The sequence below is a fragment of the Mustela nigripes genome, chromosome 7, assembly GCF_022355385.1.
Source record: "Mustela nigripes isolate SB6536 chromosome 7, MUSNIG.SB6536, whole genome shotgun sequence".
In the NCBI taxonomy this organism is placed as follows: domain Eukaryota; kingdom Metazoa; phylum Chordata; class Mammalia; order Carnivora; family Mustelidae; genus Mustela; species Mustela nigripes.
The window spans coordinates 134777582-134803133 of record NC_081563.1 but is presented as its reverse complement, the minus strand read 5'-3'; the positions used below and the strand labels follow the sequence as shown (position 1 = coordinate 134803133).

The 25552-nt window shown below is 53.7% G+C and overlaps 1 protein-coding gene across 2 annotated transcripts; it reads right to left on the bottom strand.

The window, feature by feature from the left end:
- Positions 1-13384: 13384 nt before the first annotated feature.
- TFAP2C (transcription factor AP-2 gamma) lies at positions 13385-22502 on the bottom strand. Of its 2 annotated transcripts, none has more exons than XM_059408023.1 (7): positions 22247-22502; positions 20126-20611; positions 19954-20005; positions 18610-18826; positions 17944-18062; positions 15964-16108; positions 13385-14939 (listed from the first exon to the last, which is right to left on the bottom strand). In XM_059408023.1, exons 1-7 carry the CDS (start codon positions 22292-22294, stop codon positions 14654-14656), a joined length of 1353 nt encoding a protein of 450 aa, XP_059264006.1. In that variant the 5' UTR covers positions 22295-22502; the 3' UTR covers positions 13385-14653. The 2 variants fall into 2 exon arrangements, with proteins under 2 accessions (XP_059264006.1, XP_059264007.1); XM_059408024.1 differs by having other exon boundaries at positions 14732-14935.
- Between the last annotated feature and the right edge of the window lie 3050 nt (positions 22503-25552).

Sequence of the window (25552 nt, the reverse complement as noted above, 5' to 3'; positions counted from 1 at the left end):
ATTTGGGCAACACGGGGCTCAACAAACGTTTCCGGGCCGCAGAGGACCCCGAGGACCATGAATCTCCAAAGGGAGTTTCTGGACCACAGAAGCTATTTTTCCAGGAAGAGGGAGCTGGAATCTAGAACATTCCCACATGCCTCCAGGCTCTGAACAGGGTTTATGAGACACGGTAGCAGACGTGTGCTGGGTACCTGCTTCACAACAGCGCTCTTGGGCTCTGTGTGGTTCTCTCGGTGCCGAACAACACCCTGTTATCAGGGGAACCCACAGCTACCCCCTCATGAAGTGATTCCTCAGGCACAGGGCCACCAGATGACACCCAAAAAATAACTGCCATGGGGACACCTGGGGGGTCTCAGCCGGTGAAGCCTCTGCCTTCAGCTCAGGTCATGATCCCAGGGTCCTGGGATCAAGCCCCACCTCAGTCTCCCTGCTCAGTGGGGGAGCCAGCTTCTCCCTCTGCCTGTCGCTCACGCTCCACCGCGTGTGCTCGCTCGCTCACTCGCTAGCTTTCTGTCTGTGTCATATCAGTTCTGGGTAAATGAACGCTCCAGCCACACAGCGGAACGCTATGCAGCTGCGAAAAAATGACGCATTCCTTTATGAAAGATCTTCAAGAAATATCCTTAAGCAAAAAAAAAAAAAAAGAAAGAAAGAAAGAAAGAAAGAAAGGCAAATAGACCGAAATAAAGGGTGTGCCTGTGTGCGTTTGTGTATGTGCTTGTGTGTGGGGGGGTTGACCTCCACTTGGGTGTGTGGGACACATCTGACGTTTGCTGTGCCCCCAGGGGAACCTGGGGTCTTCTTTTCTCAACTGGCCCCTCCCATGGCCCTCCTGCCTCCCTGTCATCCTTCCCGTTACAAAGAACAAAGGCCGTGGTCCAGCCTGGATTCCTGCCCTCTGGCCCCTCACATCTGAGCCATCAGCAAAGCTCCTGGTTCTGTCTTCAAACTCTGTCCCCACTCTGACGGACTTTCCAGCACCGCTGCCTCTCAGCACCCGGCCTGCTCTAACAACGCCCCACAAATGCGGCTAAAAACCACATATACCTGTCCTTTCAGTGTTCTGGAGACCAGAAGTGTGACGCTGAAATGTCAGTAGGGCTGGGTTCCTGCTTAAGTTTCAAGGGGTGAATCCTTCTTGGCTCCGCCCAGCTTCTGGTGGCTTTGGAAGCCCTCAGCCTGTTTCAGCATTGCTGAAAATCTCCCCTCCAATGTTCACCCCACCTTCTCCATGTGCGTCTTCCTGGGTCCTCTCCTTTACCTGAGGACACCGGCCATCAGACTTGGGATCCCCATCACCAAAGACAAAAGTACATCTACAAGGACTTATGTCCAAACAAGGTCACATTCTGAGGTAGGTGGACATGAATTTCGGAAGACACTGTTCAGCCCATTAAACTAAGTCACCACCTCTTGTTGGATGATGGCTGTAGCGTCCAGACTATTCATACGTTTCTGACCTTGACCCCCACCATCTATAATATAGCAGCCAAAGCAGTCTTCTACATAAGCCATCAACAGTGCCACCTCGTTCAGAGCAAAAGGCACGGTCCTAATAGAAGGCGAGACATCCTCTGGCCTCAGTCTGTCCCTCTGCTCCTTCAATACACCAGGCGCAATCACCCCTCTGGGCCTTGGCACTTGCTGTGTCCTCGTCCTAGACCATCACGTCCCCCAACAGCCTCATCTTCTCCCTGCAACACTTCTCCAGCCACAGAAATGCTCCCCTTTTTAATTTTTCTCCAAAACACTTCTCACCCTTGAAAAACCCCTGTGTTTTATGTATCTACTGTGTTCAGGGTCTGGGACCCCACCAGAATGCACCACATGAGGGTACATTTCTTTCTGATGTGTCCCCAGCGGCCTAGAACAGTGCCTACAACACAACGGACACACCATCAAGTTCAAAGACATGTGGAATGAATGAGTGAGTGAATCTGTGCTAGAAATAAAATAGAGGGAATCCGGAACCTGAATCCCCATCATTACAGATGACTGGGGAGGAGGCGAGGGTACAGCATTTGGTATGTTTCTTTCTTTACAATGCATTGATTGCAATACTGGGATTTTTTTCTAACTATCACACCAGGAAGCATTAAGAATGTAACATTCCAAAATGACAAACAATTGGAGACCCGGCCCTTAGGCTGTGCTGGTGGCAGTGTTTCTTGGGTCATTTTCTTTGGACGCCAATATGGCGGGTAGAACCAACAAAGCCAAGGAGACATGCACATCCTCTCGTGCCAAGAATTGTACTTCCAAATCTTTAACTTTCTCTTCACTTGTCTTGATTACACAATAGCTCCTCCTCATTGGGTCTGGCTTTTGTCAGCTGTAAACAGAAGGTTGGAAAGACAAACGCCCTTGGACATCCCAACTTCAATTCATCTCTAGGAGTCAGAGGGAGGCGTCTGGGAGCCCATCACATCCAGGGTTACTGTGCAGACAATGACAGTATCTCCCAGGATGGTCACTTGGAAAATAGAAATAAAATAATGCATGTGAACTAATACAGCATTATGTGTTAACTCAATTTTTGTTTAATTGGAAGAAAAAAAGAAATAGTGAATGTAAAGCATCTGGCCTAGATCTAGTGAAAGGGCATAAAAGTAATTTACCATTCAAACAATTTTTTTCCTTTTCTTTCCAAATCAGTGGTTTACCCAATGACCTCTACGGTTCCTTTCAGTGTTGACAGTCAATAAAGTTCTAATGAGCCCTGCCCTTGGACTCACCCTACCCCACCTCTGGGGGTCACAGAAACCTGAGTAATTTTTAATTCCAAGCAAGACCACACCAGTCCCACCCAGTGGGTGGGCTGATTCCTCAGATTCCTGTCCCGGTGTGTCAGTAGAGCTGGAGGTATCAGGTTTCAGAACCAATATGGAGCCCATCCTGGTGGTGCCATGGTGGCCAGGACATCTGCTTTGGACCACCAATGCCGGCCACATCCATGGAAGTGACCAGCCACAGGCGCCCTGCTTCAATGACTTGGGTCCCCACTAAAAGAAGCTGAGGGCAGTTTCCATGGTGTTTTCCTTCTCTGCGACTGAACTCATGGGTCCGGCACAAAGCTCGTATACGGAGTCTTCCCCATCTTAGTACATTTCACTGAGACCCAGCCCTGGGAGTTCTGCACAGACCCTCCCAACTCTTTTCCCCAGGCCCAAACTCCTCCAACTCATCAGCAAGTCCCGTCAGCATTACTTTCAAAATGTCCCAGCTCTCTCTGTCATGGCTCCCGCTTGCTGGCAAGCCACCACCAGCCCTTGTCTCTGTGCCTGTTTGGTCTCCTTGTTGGGCTCCTGGCTTCTGCTCCCACCCACGGCACTTCATTCTGCAAACACAGTGATCTGCTTATTTTTAGCGTAAATCCAATCACATCCCTTTCTTCTCGTAACCATTCAATGGCTTCCCAAATAGAATCCCAGTTCCTTCCCAAACCTGCAAGACCCACAGATCTGGCTCTGGCTCTCTCTCCCTCTCTCTCTCTGGCTTCGTCTCCTCTAGCCACGCTGGTCCTTTTCCCAGTAGAGCTTGTTTCTGGCTCTACACAACTGGCTTTTTCTCACATCAGCTGACACTTCACCTCCTCGGTTCGGGACTCAGGAACACCCTGAGTAAAGCTTTGCCCCCCTACCGCCTCCCAACAGGTCCGTTCACGTGGACCGCCACGGTGTGGGTGGGAATGCCTTGAGGAGGGCAACGTGGCAGGATCTACAAAAGCTAAAAAGACGATCCCACGGCCAAGAAACCACCCATCAACAGATGTATGAAATGACTTGTGAGCAAGCTGCTCTCACGGCAGCCTTGTTTATACCAGCAGGAGACCAGAAACATCCCGAACCCCATCGAGAAAGGATGGACAATCTGTACATCACACACAAAAGGACACCTTGCAAAAACAACGCAGCTCTATGTGTACTCGGACGGAGCCATGGATGCGATGTTTCAAGTGAAAAGAGTGCACAAAATTTGGATTAAAAAAGAAATACATGTAATTGTGTGTCCATGCCTAAAATATCTCTTAATGCACACCTAATTGGTAATGAGATTCGTCTCTTGCCAGGGAACTGGGTGTCTGGGAGACAGGGGAGGGAGGACTCTCGCCTCTATATACTATTAACCCATTTGCATTTCTTCCCCTGGGCCCCAGTTTACACAAAATGATGATGATGATGATGATGAGGATGATGATGATAATGGATTCCCACCACGCTGGCATGATCTTGATTGTTTATTTGCAGGTCTTCTCCTTCCAGTGCCTTCTGAGAGCAGGGAGCTTGGCTCTGAAGGATATAACTTTAGGTGAGTAGTCACAATTTCATGGGTGCCAGAAACACGGCCCCAGGCCAAAAATGAAATGGTTGCCCAGATGCTGCAGAACACAGGAAATTCCACCCTTTAAAGCTTTTCTACTGCAAACGCTACCAGGGGAGCCACAGTCCTATTGGCTCCCCACTCTTTCCCTATGTGCACCAAGAGCACACCAAGTTGGTAGTTACATGTGCATATGACTGATAGACTAACTACCTGACAGACTGTTCCCCTAACAGACTGTGGGCGTCCCAAGGCAGGTCCAGGGCAGCTTTAGCTTACTAAGGGACTAGGGTGTAGATGATAGAAGGGTGGATGGATGGATGGATGGATGGACGGATGGATGGACGGACGGATGGACGGACAGACAGAGAGGTGAATGGATGGATAAATGGGTCGGCGGGCAGACAGGTGAATGGACAGATGGGAGAATGCCTTGTCTTGATAGAGATTCACTTCGGCAAATCCTGACCTTTTGGTACAAATGAATTTGTTCAATCAGCCTACGGGTATTCATTGAACAACCACCAAAAGCCAGATTCCCGGCTGCATACTGGGGCTCAGCTATGAACCGACCACAGGGACTCTGTGCAGCTCTAGGCAGCCAGTTACCACCCCACGGACAAGAAGTGTGATGGAGCTGAGCGGACCCCTAAGTCAGTCTAAGCTTGGGGAGTCTCCAGGAGGAGGTGTGCCCGCGGTGAGGCTGGAGCTGAGAAAGAGGTGAGCAAGGGAGATAGAGGGAGAGCTGAAGCCATGGAAAGGGCGAGAATGAGGAGAATGACGCAGAAGGAGCCCTGGAGCCCTGGAGCCCGAGGGAGCCCCTGAGCTCGCTGGCAGGAGTCCCGTGCTCCCACTGCTCTGCAAAGGTAGAAGGGGCTTCCCTCCTCTCCCTCCCCCTCCCCAGCACTTCCTTGCCTTCAGGCCACGCCTCTCCTCTCTCTGCCCTGTGTTCTCTTTGACCAGAGGTGGTTCCATTCCACCAGTTCAAAAAAGGACACGGACTTTTACTGAACACTTCTGTGTGCCAGGCACTGAGCCAAGCACTTTGCACAAGGTAAAGCATTCATCCCTCAGAGTATTTCTATCCCGTGTCTAGTCCCTCCGTTAAAGACAAGGCACAGGGTGTCCCTCCCAGGAATGTCCCTCGGCCTGCCAGCCTCAGGACAGGCCGCTGCTTTCAAGAACGGTGGCCAGAGCTCTAGTCTGGGTTATCCGGTTCACCAAGTGAGAGACCTTGAGCAGGCAGCTCACAGCTCTGTGCCTCCATTTCCCCATCTGTAGAATGGGTGCTATACCTACCTCCTAAGGTTGTTGGGAAGAGTAATTAATATGAAGTTTCTAAAGCAGTGGCTGGCGCATAACAAGTACACAATCATGTAAGCTCTTTGCACTCTGGGCACGAGCACGCCGGGTCCTAAGCACAGCCCCTGGAGGCAGCCAGGCCGGCTGTGGGGCGGGCTCCAAGCCTTCCCTGATGGGTGAGTTTCAGTAGCTGCTTACCTGGGTCTGAGCCTCCATAAAAAGGTCTACAATAGGGTCACCGGGGAATTAAATAACATAACGCAGGTGTGTTTTCTCTTTGTTTCACAGAAGCATTTTTCAGCTTTCTAGTATTTTTGCTAAACCTAGCGTTTCTCTAGATGGGAGAGCCGGTTTTGCTTGTTTTAACATGCAAGATAAAACACTCCACCTAGACAAAATGACGCGGAGCGGGTGATGCGCGTCCCCGCCTCCCCAGCCGGGCCATTGGAAGCCCCCACTGGCTCAGGCTCATCCTCCCAAAGCCATTCCCAGTGGGTGCGAGCAGTAGCTTCATGTGCCTCGCTTTTGTCCACAACACGAAAGAAACCGTTCGAGGCTCTTCAGTTGGTTCTGTGGTCAGCTTGAAGGACTCGGCAACAACGGACGGAGGAAACCAGAGCAAACCGTGGAGAACGCGGTTCTGAAGATTGTCTTCAATGGTCGGTGCCTTCCACCACCGACTGTTTTCTGTCTTGTGGGGAAAGAGTATTAACGGATGTCAGAAGTGAAACAATGTCTCTGCTCCCAGAAAATCAAGACTTCCTGCCAAAGACAAAGAGGAAGGTAGGGGACCCCCATGTCCGGGGTGGGGGGCGGGGGAGGGGCGACCTCCTCTCCTCCCTCCTCTGTCCCGGCCAAGTGGCTTCAGGCAGGAAACTGCAGCCTCAGGTCCAAGGTTAGGAAAGACAGCACAGGGGAGGCACAGCTCCCTCGGGCTCGGGATCTGCTCGGGATCCTCCACGCACTGATTCAAGCACTGATTCAAACGTTCCCGTACGTTTTCACTTAACACACAAACATTTCTGTAAACATGACGTCAGGTTTCTTCACTTAGGAAAGTAATGGCTACTTTGGTTTTTAATTGTTTTTTAGATTTTATTTGAGAGTGAGAGAGATCGCAAGAGCGGTGGAGGGGAGGTAGAAAAAGGGAGAAGCAGACTCTCCGGAGCAGGAAGCCGGACACTGGGGCTCGATCCAGGACCCAGAGATCGGGACCTGAGGAGGCAGAGGCGTAACTGACTGAGCCACCCAGGCACCCCTCTTGTTTCTTTTTTTTTTTTTTTTTTTTTTTAAACTTGAGACTATATAGAACCATGTCAGGCAAAAAGTCATCCACTGAACAGAATTGTTAATGGTTTAAATAATGCATCTAGATTTTTTTCCGTGTTTAGGACAGTATTGTGCAAGCTCTGGTTCCTGACCTCTTGGACCCATCATCCCGTGCGGCAGGAAGCTGTCCTGAGCCCTGCTGCTGAGTGTTTAGCAATCCCCCCACCCCCGGCAGGACCACCAAAAACTGTCTTCAGACATTATAAATGTCATCTGGAGAAAAGTCACAGCTCCTTTCCAGATCCTCAGGCCCAAACACGATTCCCCCTCTTGGTTCATGGAAAGGAACAGTGAGGCAAGTTTTCATGAAATGAGACCCCAACCTGGGCCATCACCCTCCCACACACACCTCCTGAGGAGAGAAGGCTGGGGCTTGGGGACCTGAATAATGAATGACCCAGTAGCTGCGTGTTCCTATCTTCTCCGTCTTCAATCACCCTGTCCTGCCGGCCAAGGAGACTGGTTGGCTCTTCAAAGGGCAGAAACCAGTGGACCCTTCCTCTGCCGTCCCCAGGATCCAGGAGGACTGCCAAATTCCAGAAGCTCCTCTATGTAGTTTAGGGCTGCTTGAAAGGTGCTGAAAGACCCCTCGGGGAATCTTGTCGGCGCCACTGGTGAAGCACATACAGGAACCCAAACTTCCTCCCTCCCCTCCCGGGCCCCCAGCCTCCGTTTCCTCCCGTGGCCAGCCTCCCGACTGGCCTCCCTGCCTCCGGGCAGCCCCACCAATCTAGTCCTCCCCCAACTGCACGAATGTCTGTTGAAACCCAGACCTGCGTCAGAGTCGTCGGAGTTGCCTCTCATCATCACCCATGGCGGCCTGCTTGGGAGGGAGAGCCGGAAGGACTCAGTCCCAGGATCCAACAATCATGTCAAAACCCTCCACTAGCAAGATGGACTTCAGACCCTGAAAAAGGTTAGTGGGGAGAAGGAGAGGCTCCCTACTTGATCCAGACACACATCTTCCTGAAGAGAAACCTTCCCCACCCAGTGTGTGGGGCTCAGCTCAGGAAAGCAGAGGGTGAAATCCCTTCTGGTGGGTGGGCTCCAGAGAATGCTCCAGAGAATGACTGTTTGCAGGGACACACACCACCCCCCCCCCCCGCCAGGAGACCCCTCTCTAGCCCAGCTCGATCCCCTGGGATTCAACAAAGAGGCTTTTTGAGCAAATGCCCTCTCCTGCGCAATGAGCTAGCTAGCGAGGTTGAGATGGAAGTGGTCCCTGCTCTCACGAGTGTAGAGTCTACTGGAAAAGCCAGTCAATGGAACCAACTGTCCCCAGTGCCTTGTGACCACCGGGTACAGTAGGCGATCCGAGAGCAGGTGCCGATCCTCTGGAGAAGATCCTGAGCACACAGACCAAGCCACAACCCCTCCTCTCCAGAAGGGATGTGACTCAACATTTTAGAGCTGTAAGATACTAGATGGCAAGGGTTCCTAAACTCAGCTCACCACCAAGGTCACCAAGAGAAGCTTGTTTTTAACAAAATACAGGTTCCTGGGGGGCGGGGGGGGGTCTGGGCGGCACAGTCAGTTAAGCGGTCCACTCCAGCTTTCAGCTCAGGTCATGATCGCAGAGTCCTGGGTCCTGGGATCAAGCCCCACATCGGGGTCTGTTCAGCCGGTGAGTCAGCTTCTCCCTCTCCCTCTGTGATCTCTCACTTTCACTCTCTAAAATAAATAAGAAAAATCTTTTTTAGGGGCACCTGGGTGGCTCAGTGGGTTAAGGTCTCTGCCTTCGGCTCAGGTCATGATCCCAGGATCCTGGGATCAAGTCCCACATCGGGCTCGCTGCTCAGTGGGGAGCCTGCTTCCCTTCCTCTCCCTCTGCCCGCCTCTCTGTCTACTTGTGATCTCCGTCTGCCAAATAAATAAAATCTTTTTAAAAAATAAATTAATTTTGGGTGCCTGGGTGGCTCAGTGGGTTGGGCCGCTGCCTTCGGCTCGGGTCATGATCTCAGGGTCCTGGGATCGAGGCCCGCATCGGGCTCTCTGCTCAGCAGGGAGCCTGCTTCCCTCTCTCTCTCTCTGCCTGCCTCTCCATCTACTTGTAATTTCTCTGTCAAATAAATAAATAAAATCTTAAAAAAAAAAAAAATGCAGGTTCTTGGGTGTTAGACCCAAAGCAGAAGGGCCTCAGGAATCCTCACAGAGACGCCGGCCCCATGGCAGGTTAACAGTCACTACTCCCTAGGCAGTGCTGGGAATACCCAGGGGTACCCAGTTCAGTAAGACAAGCAGAAAGGAAAAGTGACACAGGTCTCCGGGAGGGATTTAGGATTTGCTTTGGGCAGAATGTGGGGGTGACTTCTCCTCAAGAAGCTGAATGAGCTCCCGCAGGTGCTACCCACACGCCGCTCCAGCCATCGACGCAGCAGCAGCAGCAGCAGCAGCTGGGCAGGAGGAGAGGGACTGAAAAGCTCCCGTGCTGTCCCATGGGCCTGGCCTAGTAGGGAGACCACAGCGCTGGCAGGCTCCGAGGGCAGACAGAGGCGACACCCCATGTGTAGAAAGGAACCCAGAAAGATCAAGAGAGGGAGAGTAACAAGGCAAGAAGTCCTTCCCGGCTGTGTCTCCTTACTCAGGGTGCCAACCAGTTCTGGAGGCAAGTCAAAAACCGAGGATGTCAGCAGGGCTGTGCTCCCTCTGCAATCTCTAGGGGAGAGTTTTTTGGTTTTTGGTTTTTTTTAAGGTTTTACCCATTTACTTGAGAGAGAAAAAGATCACAAGCAGGCAGAGGGGCAGGCGGGGCGGGGTGGCGGTGAAGCAGGCTCCCCGCTGAGCAGAGAGCCCGATGCGGGGCTCCATCCCAGGACCCTGAGACCATAACCTGAGCCAAAGGCAGAGGCTTAACCCACTGAGCCACCCAGGCACCCCGAGAGCACCTTTTTTTGCCTCTTCTGGCTGCTGGTAGAGGCTGGCAATCCACGCGTGGATTGTGCCCGGCCTGTGGGCACATCTGTGCGGTCTCTGCCCCCGTAGGTGCCCGGCGCTCCCCTCCATGGGTCTGTGCCTGCCCCTCCTGAGGACACAAGCCATCGGGCCTTCAGGCCCACTGCACTCCAACAGGACCTCATCTTACTTCAACCACCAGCAAGAACCCTATGTCCAAAAAAGGTCGCTTTCTCAAGTTTGAGGGGGAGGGCATAGACGCACCTATTGGAGAAGCAGTTTCAGCCCAGAACAACCCATGAACTCCCCAAAACCTTCCAGCCAGCAAGTGCCAGAGGCTGGATGCCTCCCATCCACCCAACTCTGACACCCAGCTGGGAGGGTCACTGGCCAGGACCAGGATCCTTCATTGGAAAATGGTGAGAAACAAGGAATGCGCCGTGGGTCACCGGAGGGGAAAAAAAACCAAAACACTGAGATTTGACCTTGGAAACACTCTTCAGCAAGCTGTTCCTTGAACAGGTCCCTGCAATTAAGCCTTTTCACTCTCATTTCTATGCTTTTCTTCCACCCATCTTCCCCATCAAGATGTTACCCCAAAGAGGCAGGGAAATCACAGTGTTTATGATGGCGCCAAAAATAACTGAGCATTCCATGAAGCTATCAACTCCAATGCAACAGTGATTTTTTAAAACTCAGGAGATCAAGTCTGTTTCTCAGATGATGATGCTCCGTGCCCCCAGCAGACAAAGGCTTTCAAGGTGTGGCGTGTCTTCCATCTGTGGGACCTGGGCATGGAGCCAGCCTGGGTTGGCCAAACGGGAGAGGGGGCAGATCTCGATGGCTCCAAGCGTCGCCAGGCCTCCCTATGTGTGGCCTGTAGATTTCAGAGAAGCAGATGAAGACTGTTGACCGGCAAAGAAATCCAGGGTAACCAGGATTTTAGGAAGGGGAGTCAACAGTTATCACATCAAGGAGCAACAGTTACCCCTGGGAAGAACACACCTGCCCATTGCGGCATCGAAATTTCAAAACCGAACCTTATCTCCCAACCAAGAGAAAACCCTCACCGCCCACTGAGCTCAGGTGGCTACGGAGACGTTTGCTAAGAATCCATGCCGTGCCAGGGATAACAGAGAGCTCCCTCACCTGGAAAACACACTTAAAGAAACCCTAGACTGTACTTTCTTCCTCTCATGACCAAAGATGGCTCTACTTCCTAAGTTCTCCACCTGCTTATAAAGGAAGGCAAATTCAGCTGCCCCCTCCCCCCCCCGCCCCCCCCCCCCCAGCAAGAGAAAAAGCCTGGAGAAATGTTCCCAAGTCCTTAGAAGCCCCAGAACCTCGACAGGAATTCACATTCACGAACTGACATTTCCCCCCTAGGAAAGCAGGCAACGGGCCCCAGAACCCGCACTGCCTCCCAGCCTTGAGGCGTTTCTCTCTCACCCATCCATGACCCTATCTTGTTTTGTTTTCTAACATTCAAATACAGGAACTTCAGGTCTCGGAATCTACCCCTCCCAAGAAGAAAATACTGATGGCCATCACTATGAAATCGTTTCAGATGAGAAACAGGCTAATCCTTCCCTTTGCTATCCCGCCACTGAGACCGTGGGCACACGGAAGAGAAGACAACACAAACCGCTATTGAAAACACCCGCTCCCGGCCTTCCGCAGAGCTTCTAGATGTGCCGTCTGCAAGGCCGGAGGGCATCAAGGTGCCAAGGACCTAGACAGGCAGGTCTCCAGTCAACACACACTCAGCTCTGCTGAGACGTCTCCCCTGTGGGAAATCTGTCATCCGCGGGGCGCTGGACAGAGCGTGCCTTCAGACAAGGACAGCTTTCCCTGCAGGCCAACCAAGAAAAGGCAGCAGCATTTTCAGTTTTCCTCCCAGAGGGCAGCCTTCACGACATCATGTGCCTTCATAAACGCGAGCTCACACTGGTCAGCCAGTGGGCTAACAACTAGAGGACGAGGGGGAAAGAGGCAGTGCGATCCTTACCATCCTGGGTCTGGAAATGAAACCATCCGGGCCCACAAGAAGCAACACAGGGCCCCCTTCTCCCACAAATGGGCTTGAGGGAAAAGCCGAGGCAACCACAGTTCCCATAGGGACCTGTGGAGGGGACCTGGCTGCTGCTTGTCTATCCGTTCAGAGCTGTTAAGAAAAAAAAAAAAAACCTACTGTTGTGCCCTGGACCCAGAGGACCCCATCGGCCATCCGTGGGCTTTAGTGGGAACGAGGATAAAGGGCAGTGGAGCGGTGAGCCAGGCACAAGCCCTGATTAGGACTCACTCCAATCCTTGGTTGACTTTGGGGCGTTTCCAGAACATTGTCTGCATTGCAGTTGGGCACAGCTCCTAAAAGCCAGACTCCGGTCCAAAAGCAGGTTAAGATGCTGATAAGAAAACAGTGCTTTTTCCTCCAGCCCTTTACCCCCATGACTTCCTTTTAACACCCAAGGTCTCACGTCTTGACTAAGAGATAACTGCCAACCTAAGACCTCTTTTCACTTTTCTAAAGCAAAGCAATTGTGAACTTGACATACCAACCAGATAAATCCAACTTAATAGGAACGTTCAGTGGCCAAGGACAAGCTGCCAAGAGCAAAGTATTAGGTTGGCAGAGGTTAAATTACTTCACATCCAATGCCAACCCAAAGTCAGGAATTGCTATCTTTGGGGAGAGTTATAAATCAAGGATTAGGAGGCTGCAGTTGAAGGAACGGCCTTATCCTACGTGGAAAATCCTTTTGCTCCCACTTCCCTTTGAAGCCAGCCTCTCGTGCCAAATATAAACATATCCCTTCCTGGAGGGTACACCAGGACACTTCAACTTGCAATCAAGGACCCCGGGAGCCCACTCGAGATCCTCACGAACACCCAGACCACAAGCTCCACCAGTTCCTTCGGCTCCATAAACAGCTTGCTGAGACCCAATGTCTGACTTACCAGGCACGCAGAATGGTGAGGATGCTTCAAACAGGTGGGCACCGCCGCGAGCCCACCAAAGATGGGCGAATTCCAATGCATTGAACACTCCAGGGAAAGCCTACCCGTTCCACTGCTCGCATTTGACTGAAGGCAAAAATCCTCCTGAGCGATGTCTGCCCACAGATCGCCTACCATCATTTCATTTCCCTTCTCAAAATGTGGAGGTGGCAACTTGACCCTAATGTTTCTCAAGAGGGTAAGCCTTACACAAGAGGTTATTCCAACGGAGGGTCCCACACACCTCCTGACAGCCCTAGTGGCCAGAGAGGGGTATTACACACAGCGGAGGCCTGGGGCCCTGGAGGGCAAGGTCCTCCTGCAGCTGAGCTGTCTGGCTAGGGACAGAAAATGAAACTGCAGCCTTCCCTTGGCACACAACCTTCCTGCTCCGTCCCCTTAACGAGGCTGCAGCCAACCATAAATAAATTAGGCTCTGTCACTATTCCACTCATCCTAGAGACTTAAAAAAAAAAAAAAAAAAAAAACAGTTTTAACCCAACTTTCACGGCTTCTATGGAGAATACTTTTTATTATACAAGTATCGTATACACAACATTACTCGGGGAATGTTTACAGCCATTTCCAAACCTCCATATGACCCCCCCCCGCACGGTACCGCACACCCACCCATCTTCTGGTTCAGCACGGTGGGAATGAGACACAAAGCTGTTGCTTCGTGAACAGAGTTTCAGTTAAATAGAAGCTTCCGCACCAAGAACAGAGGCCAGCATCCTAATTCTTCATACCCTGTGTACATTATGAATAAAACCTAAAAGTAGTGTTTTAGAGTACCCCACCACCTTGAGAAGTTAATATTAAAGTCAAATCCCATTTGTCAAAAAGTCTTAAGAAGTGCACCCATATTTACAGACCCCATTAAATTATGCATAAATAAAATCTGTACACTCAACGCACTGTTTCTCAACATACAAAGCCTCCTATGGGACTTGGGGGGGGCGGTGGCGGACAGAAAAAAAAAAATAAATCAACAACAACAACAAAAACCGCCTCATGCCTACCCTTTTCAAGTTTACTCAAAACCAAGACGTGAAATAAATACGCAAATAAAGCTTCAGTACCTTAAAGGAACAGAACATTTCAGAGCCTCTCATTTGAAGAGTTAACTCTCAGAATTAAAAAAAAAAAAAAAAAACCACAAAATAAAAACAACACAAAATCATCAGCAGGCTTCATTTCTACAAGTTTCATTAAACCCAAAGGCCCCCTTTCAACAAGGGGTTTAAGTGTGTCAAAGACCACCTATTAAACTAGTCGCTAAGCGGAGAGAATCTTTGCTTCCTACTGTCTGTAGGATTTGGTATCTGAAAAAGCCAGATAAATACTTTTAGATAAATATGGAGTGGACACAAAAAAACAGCCATGACCTTAACACTTCAAGTTACTGTCACTCTGACTCGCATCGATTGGACATTTCAACAGCTGTGGGTGTGGGTTTTCTCGTGAGGCCAGGGAATTTATTTAAAAGGTTCTAAAACTTGTAGCACCATGTTCAGAGAAAAGAATGGGGTTCAAAAGAATAAAATGAGCTTAATGAACAAAGAACCAGTACTTGTCACCTTCTGATAACTTGTCCACAGTTAGAGACACACTTCAGCGCTAGAGAAAGAACACTAAGGAATCCAGGAGGGCACGTCGTCAAGATCCAAAAATGAGTGGAGGCCTTTTTCATGGGAAGGTGGGTCACCAAGTGTCCCAGAAGGGTTCCCGGTCTGTCTGGGCTGAGACGGATTGTGAAGTCCTTTTCCCTCGAGACTCTTTTCAGCCCTTGGCTCACGCCCATTCTTCATTTTCTGTGCTTCTCCATTTTCTCCAAGGTTTTGCTAGAATCGGCAGGACTCTGGTCTCCGGGGTTCATGTAGGATTTGTCTAGGACTATCAGAGCCTCTTTGATGTAGTTCTGTAGAGCGGACACAGCAGCACAGATGGCTTGGCTGCCGAACCCGTGTGTGATCAGGCTGAAATGAGACAGGCAGGTCTGTATGTTCGTCTCCAAGACCGGGGCGGGCCGGTTGTTGCCATTGGGAGTTCGGTCTTGATTGAGGAGGTCTGTGAATTCTTTACACACCTGCCTGGGAGGATAGTCAACACACACCGGTGAGCTCCATCTAGCCCTTGACAGGGCCAGAGGACAAAGCCCCTGACGAGTGGGTCACCCAGGAGGCGTTCAGAACTTTCCAAAGAAACAGACTTTGCTACTAATGGTCAACGTTTGCACACTGAGCACCTACAACGGGATGCGCCAGGTCCTGAACTCAACTCTTTGCAAGGGCTCTCCTTTAATCCTCATTGTCAATTAGAAAAGCTAACGGGATTAACCCCAGTCAGAAGGCCAAGGTTACCAGGACTAGTGCAGGAGATGGGGGGCAGGGGGTCGGGATTGCAGCCCAGGAGGTTAGTTACAATGGATAGCTGCTTATTTGGTGCAGCTTGGTACACAGACACCAATTTCTCCTTCAAGAACCCCGAAAATCCACATCTCCCCCAAAACTCACTGTTTACACAGCTGGTTCACTCTGCTTCCTTTTGCCCCATTTTCCGACTGGATGTAATTTTTAAAACCAATTCCGACCGTAATTTTTAAAACCAATTCACTGTTGGCTTCTAGGAGAAATCCTGGCAGCTGCATTAAAGTAGGATTTGGGACACGTAGGCTGCCCAGGTGTCTCCCACAAATCCAACCGGAATGTTACATTTAAAAAACAAAAAAATCTTATCAGGAGGCAGAAGGCACCCACCATCTTGACTGGATAGGACCAAAGTGTTTCCAGTACCTTTTTGTAAGATATGGAGACACTAATGAAAGGATGGTTGAACTATTCTGAGCTGCAGAACTCAGCAGCTTCAAAAACACTCCTTCCGGAGCAATACATTCATCTGACTTCTAAGTCTGACCCAAGAGCTCACTTAATCTGACTTGTCAGAGAAAAGCCCCCGGCCAGCTCCTGTTTCTCCACACCGGCCCCTCACTGAGCGTTTCTTTCTGGAGCACCCTGGACGGTTCGAGACAAACCGCACGCCCCCCCCCCAACACCACCTCCCTGCCAAGTTCAAGATCAGAGCCCCGGGCCATCAAATTCAAGTCTGGATACTCACTGTGCAGCCAGCAACATGTTCTTCCTAGCAGTCATCTCATTCCGCCCTCCAAGATGGGGTCTCGTGAGATACTCCGCCACGGGTTTACTAGGAAACTCTGCTTCACAGACATAGGCAAAGTCCCGAGCCAAATGAACAGCCTCACCTAAAATCACCAGCAATTGACAAGAGACTCAGAAGGTCTGCAGTCACCCCCGGGAAACCTCCCCCTCCTCATTCTCTAACCAGGAGGGTCTACCCATCACTTGGCATGTTAAAATGGAATCACCCAAAAGGAAAACCACTCAGCGGACATGTGGCACTTTCGGTGGGCTCGCTGCCCTAGAAACACAGCAGGGAAACGCAAAGCAGGTGGAAAACTACGACTGACATCTTTCACTGCCCTGGAGTAACACTAACCGGTCTTGGCCCCCAAGCTTAAGTTTCCTGAGACACACCCCCGTTTTCCCTCGATAATAAAAATTAGCCTTGTGGAGAAGCAGGGAAACCAAGATAAGCATGTTGCACAAAAGTTGACTGGTCACTTCTCTTTACGAAACCGTGACAAAGTCTTTGCTGGGGAAACTTCTTTTTAAACCAGGGTGCCCCGTTACTGAAGGAGGCAGGTCTCTGGGATGCTTTTCACCAAGAAAGGCAGGGCCGTGTTTCCACTGGAAATTAGTGCAAACAGCCCAACTACGATCCTGGACTACTCGCCCTCCTTTGTATCAATCACTGGGGGATCAGAGGGACAGAAAACCAACCCAGACTCCTCTCCGACCAGAGATGCCGGGGCCTGGCTCCACGGCGCCAAGGCTGGCCAGAGCTTTCCAGAAACCCCCGAGAGTGGCACCCCATCCCCACCCCCTCTCCTCCACTTGGCCGCCCCAGACTTCCTAAATCTGAGAACTACTGTTTGGCACACACTTTCTAATCCAAGGACCTCAGCCCAGCTAGTAAGAAAACCTCGCGCAGAGCCACATTCAGGCCCCACGCACACAGAACCCACCATTCTCCATGCGGGACAGCTATGCTCCAACCAGCAGCTCCTTTCTCCTGGCCCTGACCTCCGAAGACACTCGTAAAACGGTAGAGCCGGGCTCTGCCAAGTCTCTTTCAGCATGCAGGAGCGCCATTAGACCAGGGACAGAAAGCGATCCGAAGATCGCCTGGCCACCAGGCCACCAGCCCTCATTGGCTCCCCCAGCCCAGAGCGGAGCCCAGCGCCCTGCTGATTGGACGAGGGGCCACTCTGGCCTTCAGATCAGCCCCTCGGTGCCCCACTCCATCTTCCCGTGCCCAGCAACAGCGAGCTGGTTTTCGAAAAAAACTATTTCACTATTCCCTTAAGCGCCCCCCACCCACCCCCGCCTGGCCCCCACTTATTTTTAAGGCTGTAATTACATTCTTGGCTCTCTTCCAGCTTGGGGGTACAGACCCATTCAGTACACGAAAATGTTACATCCTACTATTTTAGGACTGGGGAGAGGGGCCCCACTAATTTTTTCTTCGTGCGGGAGAGGAACAAAGGGCTTGTGAACGGGGTTAGCCCCGCGTCCACCGGGGCTTTTCTCTTCCCAGACCACAATCCTGATACCTTACAGCTACCCAACCTGGAAATAGCGCTTCTTCCCACCAACGCACAACCGGCTTTGTCAACAGTGTGCGGGAAAATCGATCCCCCCTCCAAAAACGGGTCCACTTGCTGGAAATGTCCCAACACCCTAAGGGTGAGAGTTCTTAGGTCAGGGAAACCGATTACTTTTCGCAGTGATTTTTCTGAAGAACCCAGAACAGGATACTTAAGCAGTCAGGGACTTAAGTGTGAACTCCTTTCATAAAATTATTGTGATTCACTACAACGAACTCACGGCAACTCTTGCTTCATCTCCGCCGGTGACAGGGCCATTTTTAAGCTTTCCTTCAGGGAAGAGTTAAGGACCCAGATGACACAGTGCCAACTAAAAACACCGTAAAACCAAAAAACAAAACTCCACTGACCTTCTACTAAGGACGTCAGGAGAGTGACGTGAGCAGCTTTCCGTCTCCCAGCTGGCAGATTCAACCCGATCTTGTCCAACTTCTCCCGCAAGGACCGGCCTCCATTTTTAGACTTGGCTCTGGGTACAAGAAAGTGAAGGGGCAGCTAATTTCAAAACACTGCCACTTCGAAATTCTAAATTCCAGCTATGCTGTGATCAAAGCAGAAATCTGCGGGAGTATCTACATTATGTGGCTCATAATCAGGTGATACAGGAGTCAGTCCCCTGTAATGAATGCTCTCTCCTATCATCCCCAACATTTTTTCTTTCCAATCACAGAACATTCCGAATTGTGCTGGAGCAGATGAATTTACTGTAGCAGCCTCCAGGGGCAACAAAACGCATGGGGGTCCCCCTTCTCCAATGGGATGCCACCACTTCATACGTGCAATCAAATCCTAAGCAAATGATAATCTGTGAGCGCTGTTTTAGCACTTCCTTCTACATCTGGCACTTTCCAAAAGGGAAGGAATGTACTAAAATTCTAAGCCGATTAGAATTCAGTGTTAAGTATAAATGTTACATAAATGTTAAAAATACCTCCTCGGTTCTTTTATGTTACTCACGGTCAACCACCCAACCACCGACCACCATGGCCAGAGTGTGTGTCCCCCCATGTACCTACCTTCTGAGAACACCTCCTAGCAAGGAGGCATTTAAACATTCAGGCGGGGACAATCGCCTCTGGACTTCAGCAACTGTTACTTTGTATTTAGACGTGGAGCTGAGGAGGGACAATCTTCCCGGGACTGAGCAGAAGACCTCGCTGGGATTCATCACAGCCCCCACAAGCTCCTTCTGACATGGGAGACTCAGTGGGTTCTTGGTCATTGAAATGGGACCTGTAAAGAAGATCACGAGTGGCAGTCCCAAAAGCTGCACTTAGGAAAAAGGGACCCTTGCAAACCACTCACCAAATAACACTGCACGTTGGACTATGTAAATTACAAGCAGATTTTTTAAAGTCATAGTCTTCAAAGAGAATCGAATCTGAAATTCACAAGTTAACACTTTACAGATAACTAGTCATGACCCCAAGCATGGAAGGTTTTCATTTTCGAGCCACTGTTAAAATCTGTTTAATTAGAACACTTGTTTTCGAAAGACTGCTTCAGCCCTAAATAAATGGTGATTTTTTTTTCTTCCTCACTCGTCAACCAAAATCACCAGACACATGCAGATCCCCGAGACTTTCAGTGTGACTATCATGGTAAAATTTTAAAATACAAACAAACACATTCTATTACGAGTTTCCTGGGAAATCCAGTTTATTTTCTGAGTTTTTCTTCAAAAAACCATTTCCCAACTGATTTCGAGCAGTTTTAAGTTCCAGTAGCAGAACCTAATTACCTTTCACCCAGGACCAACTCCATCTCCAAAACAGCCGGGTGGACTGCTAATCCCCTCAGTCCGCAAGCTAATTTCTCCAGACACTCCCTGCCTGATCCTATTTTCCAATCCCCTCCCCCACTACACCCTGCAGAAAGCCCAGCTCTCACACACACTGTCCCACCACCGTCCTTTTCAAGCTGTATATTTGGTAGGCCAAACTGTTTCAAAACCTTTTCTTACAGGTTAGAATAGAATCACATCCACTCTTTCAACAATGGTCACAAAATCGACCACCCAACTAAGGTATGTGGTGTCTTTTTTTTTCATCACTCTGGAAGACTAACAGTGTAAAACCACCGCCCAATTCAAGGGATCGTATTCCCCAAGAGAACACTATGGAGTAACAAATCCGGATTAATCTCTTACTGGAGACAGGTCCTAAGAGTTTTCCTACCATCCTTTCTCATTTAATGTGGAAAGAGATCTCTTTTTACTCAGAAAAACCTACCTTCCTCCAGCCCCCGTCAGTCCCTTCCCCAGCACAGATGTCCCCGGCCGGCCACCAAACGCCCCCACCTTGCCAGGTTACATGCGTGGCCCCCGGGGGGGGGGGGGGGAGTTCGCTCTCACTACCTACCTTTGCGAATAACAGTCTGATCGTGCAGAAGCAGGTGCTGATCGTCAACATTCTGGGAAGAAACAACAAAGTTTCTCTTAAATTCGGGGGAGCTGGGGGAGGGTGGTAGAAGCTGGGGGGCGAGCAGGTCCCGGTTCCCGGTTCGAGGGGCAGGAGCTCAGGAGCCGCTCACCTGCACCTCCTCCATCTGGTGCGTCATATCGTGCAGCCCCAGGTTCTCAGCCAAGCCCGCGGCGTCCAGGGCGTGCGCGTGGGGCAACAGCAGGTCCGAGCGGCGGTAGGCATCCCTGCGGGCGCTCATGGCGCCACCCTCCAGGCCGGAGAGGTGGGGTAACAGGCCGGCCGGGCGCCCGTGGTGCGAGGGCAGGCCAGCCCCCTCCTGGCTCTGGCGGCCCGGCCAGGCCTGCTGCTGGCTGCCGGTGGGGGCTGGCTGGTGCAGGGGGTTGATGGCAGCGGCGTAAGCTTCTCCCAGATGCGAGTAGGGGTCGGCCGACTGCGAGTAGGCCAGCTGCTGGTACGGCGGTGGGAAGTAGGGTGGTGGTTGGTATTCAGCGACTCCAGTATGGGAAAGGGGTGGCGCGGGGCTGTAGAGGTGCTGCCCGGCGGAGGAGAGGTGGGGGAGGCGCGGGTTCCCATTGCTGCTCGCGTCGTGGCGATCCTGGGAGAGAGAGAAGCAGAGACCCCGCTAGTACGAAACCCCGCTACTGCGAACTGACCGCAGCCGCGGCGCTGAGCGGCGAGCCCCCACGGGACCCACCACACCAGTACGGACCCAACCCGCTGGGCCTGCCCTCCGGCCGGGGGGCATCCGGAGGCAAAGTGCCCCGGGGGGTTCGTTGCAAACCCCGAGTCCACGGAGTAAATAGAGACTTCGAAAAACCTGGGGGAAGGCGTCTTCAAAGCCCGGCGGCCTGGGCCCTGCGACGCCCAAGGCGCTCTGAAGCGCCCAGTCCGAACCCCAGGCCTTGGGCCGGGAGAAGGCCAGGTCCGGGACAGGCGAAGAAGTCGGCATGCGGCGAGCACGATGCGGAGCCCGCTCGCTCACCAGCCCGCACATGGCGGCGCCAGACCAAAGAACCCGGGGCAGCTCGGAGCGCGGATAAAGCGCACAAAGCGGGAAGTGCGCATCTTCCCCGCCCCGGGGACCCTCCCCTTCCACGCCCTCAGGACAAAGACCTCCCGGGAAGCAACACTCCCGAACAGGCTTGCCACCCAGCGCCGCCGAGCAGCTAGGGGAGGCACGCACCGCAGCTGGGGCTGCCCTCCCTGCTAGCCGCGTCCCGAACAAGAGGAGATACAGCAAGTGAGGCCGCCCTGCCCGGCCGCGATCAGTGTCCCCACAGATCGGGGCAAAGGGGGAGAATGAAGGACCCCGAATATTGGGCAACCTTGCCTGCGCACGTCCCTTGCCCCAAGGCTCTCTGACTTAATTCTCAAATGACTTGTCTCCCTGGGTTCGAGGGGTCACAGGGGTAGCGGGGAACCCGGAGAAACATGGCACTGTCGCCCCCTAGTGGAAGTGCCCGGGCCTGCCGACAGGGGCAGCCCCTTGAGGTCCCGCGGGCGCGCAGCCCTCGCGCGGCCCCCCAGCCCGGGCTCCGCTCCGCCTGCGCCCTGGCGCACACCTCCGGCCGCCCGCGTCTTCCTCTTCCCGCTCGCCGCCTCCCTCCCTCCCACTCTCCGAAACTCTAGCTCAACCTGTCCGACTGGCTGGAGCACTCCCGAGCGCTTACGGCCCCATCTGGCCCCAGGGCCCCCCCCCCCACCAACACTCCCCAGCCCCCACTTCACTTAAAAGCCAAACTTCTGTCCTTTTCTTGTTTCCCCGAGGAGTTAGCGGGGCAGGTGACAAGCCCGCCTCGGAAGAGACTCTGCAAAGGTGTCGCCGGCAAGTCGCCTCGTCTGACCCCTTTGGACCGAGATGTGGTGCGTAAAAGCCACGTCTAAGGGTTGTAGACGGGACGCTCTTCCGAGAAAAGGGGAAGAAGGGACTGTTTTGCTTCGCAGGAGACCGACCGGTAAGCTCCGCGGGTGGGATCTGCCATTCTCGTTCCAGGCCCTGTTCCCGAGGGTGGGTGTTTAGGAAAAGGCCCGATTCAGGAAGAGAGCCCCGGAGAAACGGACTAGGGGGCGCCCGGAAAAGTGGACCCAGTCCCATCGAGGGGCAGAGGCCGGTGCCTGCTCGCTGCTCCCGCGCCCTCGCCCTCGCCGTCGCCCCCACCTGGGTCCAGCGGCCCCCGCCTCCCGGGCTGTACTCGGGCGGGGCCAGAGTGCGCCCCTGCGCCCAGCTCACCTCACAGTCCTCTTCATACTTGACATTATCGGTTATTTTCCACAACATGGCGTCCGGCGTCCCCCAAAACAGTCGCCAGTTCAATCCAGGCTCCCCCCACCCCCCGAGCGGTAAATCCAAAATGGGGGTCACGGTGGCTAGCCGTCTGCCGCCGCCCCCGCCACGCGAGGGCCTCGCTGTCCGGGTCACTGGACGCGCATCGGCGGCTCTGCGAGCGTAGATGCTACCGCCGCGCGTGTACAAGCCGCTGCCGGGGACCCGGGAAGCCGCGCCCGCACTGTGTGTCCCGGCAATAGCCGGGGGACCCGGGCGCCTTAATGAGAAGGAAATTATCATAACTCCTCCCCGGGGGCCGGCACCAAGGCCCAGGCTCCGGGCGGGGCAGCCCCCAGCCAGTCCCAGCCTAGCTCCGCCCTGCACCCCGGCGGGGCGCCGAGCTGAGAACCAAGCTGCGGGGGGCAAGGAGAGGAGGCGCGTGGGCGGCCCCTCTCTGACAGCCACCGACCAGCTAGGTCCGGGTCCCCAGTCGCGCCTTCCATCAGTCATCCCCGACATGCGAGGATGGCAGAGCTGGGGCCCGGGATCCGCATACCTAAGAGCCCCCCTTCTTTTTTCCAGCGCGCCGTGCCCCATCCTCCAAAAGACGTTGTCACCTGGAGTTAAGAGACCCCGCGTTCGGATATCTTAGCAGCTAGGGCCCCCCTCAGCTGGGAAAATGTCCCACCGCACCCACTCACGGAGACTTAAGGTTTGGGCTGGGATCTTGCAGCCAGAGCCCCGACCCCTCCGAGAGACGCCTCCCCTTCCCTCCCTCTCCGTGGTCATAGCGCCGGCCCATTCCTCCGAGGGGCTGGAAGAGCGAAGGCCTCCGGGGAAGTCTGCCCCGAGCCCCACGGAGCGGGCGGGCCTCCACCAGCCAACGGCGTCTGGCCGCCATCGCCCCAAGGTGCATCTCCGCCGCTGACTGCGGCTGGGGGTCACCCGCGCGCCCTCACCCAGCCCTGCCCAGCCCTGCCCAGCCCTGCCCAGCGCTGGCTCGGCAGCTGCCTCCGAAGGGCCAGGCACTCAGAAGCCTCAACCCATGCAGGAAAAGGTGCGGGGCGGAATACAACCCAGGCGCCACGCGCGGGGGAAGGGAGGAGGTGGGAGAAGAGGGGGGGGCCGGAGACCGACCCCGCGCGTGGGATGTCACCCCAGTTCTGCAGATGCAGACGGAAAACGAAAGTTACGCAGAAACCCTGCCTCTAGCCCCAATATTTATTTGCCACCCAAACCTGAACGCAATGCGCAATATTAAAAAATTTTTAAAGAAACGAAATCCATTGGCCCAATTACTGTAACTGACCTTTTTCACTGCAGGGAAAGTCGCTAATTTTCAAGGGTGAATTTTACTGGGACGTCCCGTCTGGCTCCAGGATTTGAATTTAAACATTCTGACAGAATTGGAGAAGGGGACTATTTCGATCTGATTCCGAATCCGGCTGTGCAGTAATTAATACCCGTGGGTACAGGGCCCGGCCTGGGGCGGACGCTGCCCCATCTACAGAATGATCTGCGCACACCGCCTTCCTGCTCCGTCTCGGGGTGGTCTGAGCTCTGGCATGTCTTCAGACCCACATGGGCCTAAAATAAAATAACTGAAATAAAAATGGGCGCCCTCCAAGCGAACGTCCTCTGTTGCCTTAGAGTAGACAGAGCTGAGGCGATAGTCCTACCAAATGTGGGAACAAAACCTGGTAGTGAAACCACCGGGGGCTTTTCGGGGCTTTGCACTATAAAATACAAAGGATGTTGCACACACTACCCCGGACACCTCGCTTCCACCGAGGCCTGCGGGCAAAATAACCTCAAAAGCAGCGTTCCTGGTATGCGGGGTGGGGGGCGGGGGCACCTGTGCAACGCAGGAATCAGAAAGCTGGCGCAACAGGACGTGGAAGGTTGGGGTACCGGGCACTCGCGAGAGGGAAGCTGCGCGCCTCCTTCGGGCTCTCCAGACTCCCAGAGCCGTGAGGCGGAGGCTCCACGCTGGGCCTTCTAGACCCGGGTTTGACTCAAAGACCCCGCCTGGGGAGCAACTTGAACAAGTTGTCTTGTCCACGCCGCCAACTTTTCCCCCAGGCAGGTTTGGAACCTGGGCAGGGCAGAAAACGGGCCACCACCCCACCACCACCACCACCACCACCAAACCCCAGGCCCCGCTGTCCCTCCTTCCCGCAGCAGCTGTGCCCGAAGCAACCCGTAGGGACAGAGATTCCTCCCAGCCCGGGGGGAGAGGCAAATGGAGCCGATGGCCCCGAGGGACTGCGCGCCTCCTTTCGGGGAGCCCCAGGGGCCTAGACGTTTCCGAAACGCTGGGCAAGGGCCATTCATTCCCCAGGCAGCGCCCTGGACACCCGCGCTGCCCCCCTCTCTCAGGGCACGCGTTCAAGCCAGAGCGCAGCTTCCGCGCCCGGATGAAGGCGGCGCAAACAAATGCTCCATCTTCTCGGCCCTGCAGACCCTGCCCAAACACGCGCACCCCCGGCTCGCGGCGGGAACCCAGGCACGCGCGCGCCCAGCTCGGGGCGGGAACCCAGAAACGCGCGCGCCCGGGAGGGAAGCCTCAGCCCTTCTTTGAGCTCTAGGTTTTTTCACTCTGCGGGAAGCAGGGAGCGCATGGCTCCCGCACCCGGGACCGACCTCCCTCCGAAGCTCCCGCCCCTCACCGCGGGAAGACCCGGGCCCGCGCGGCGGCGCCCCCGGGAAGCCGCCGCTCCAGAAAGGGTACCCCCTCAGGACCCTCCGAGGCTTCGCAGCCGCTTAACTGTAAACAGAATTAGGCGATCCCGGGGGTGAGCCTCGCAGGACGCCACGCAAAATCGGGGACATGGGGGTAGGTAGTGGGTTGTCCGCTGCTCTCTCTGTCGCCCCCTAGGGGGCCTGCGCTCGCACGCACTCGAAGCGGGGACCCCGGCCCCCACCCAGCCCGCTCCGACCGCCCAAGAAACCCGAATCGGAAGACCGGGAGGCGTCCGCGTAGACGCGCAGGCGGGAGACAGCGGCCGCCTCCAACTTTCCGCCCCCGCAAACCGAGGAAGGCTGCCGGGCGGGTAGAGCTGGATCCGGGTTGGCCCGAGTCTTTTCCCGCCCCAGGGAGGGGGCGCCCGGAGCTGCAGGTGGAGGCCCCCGAGCGCTCTGGAGGACGCAGAGCCGCGCAAGGTGTCTGTCCCGCCCCTTGGAGCAGCGTGAGCTCCCGCAGAGACCGCGGCTAGGCGGCCAGCCGGGTTAAGCAAAGCACCAAAGCGGGGGCCTGCAGCAATCGAAGAG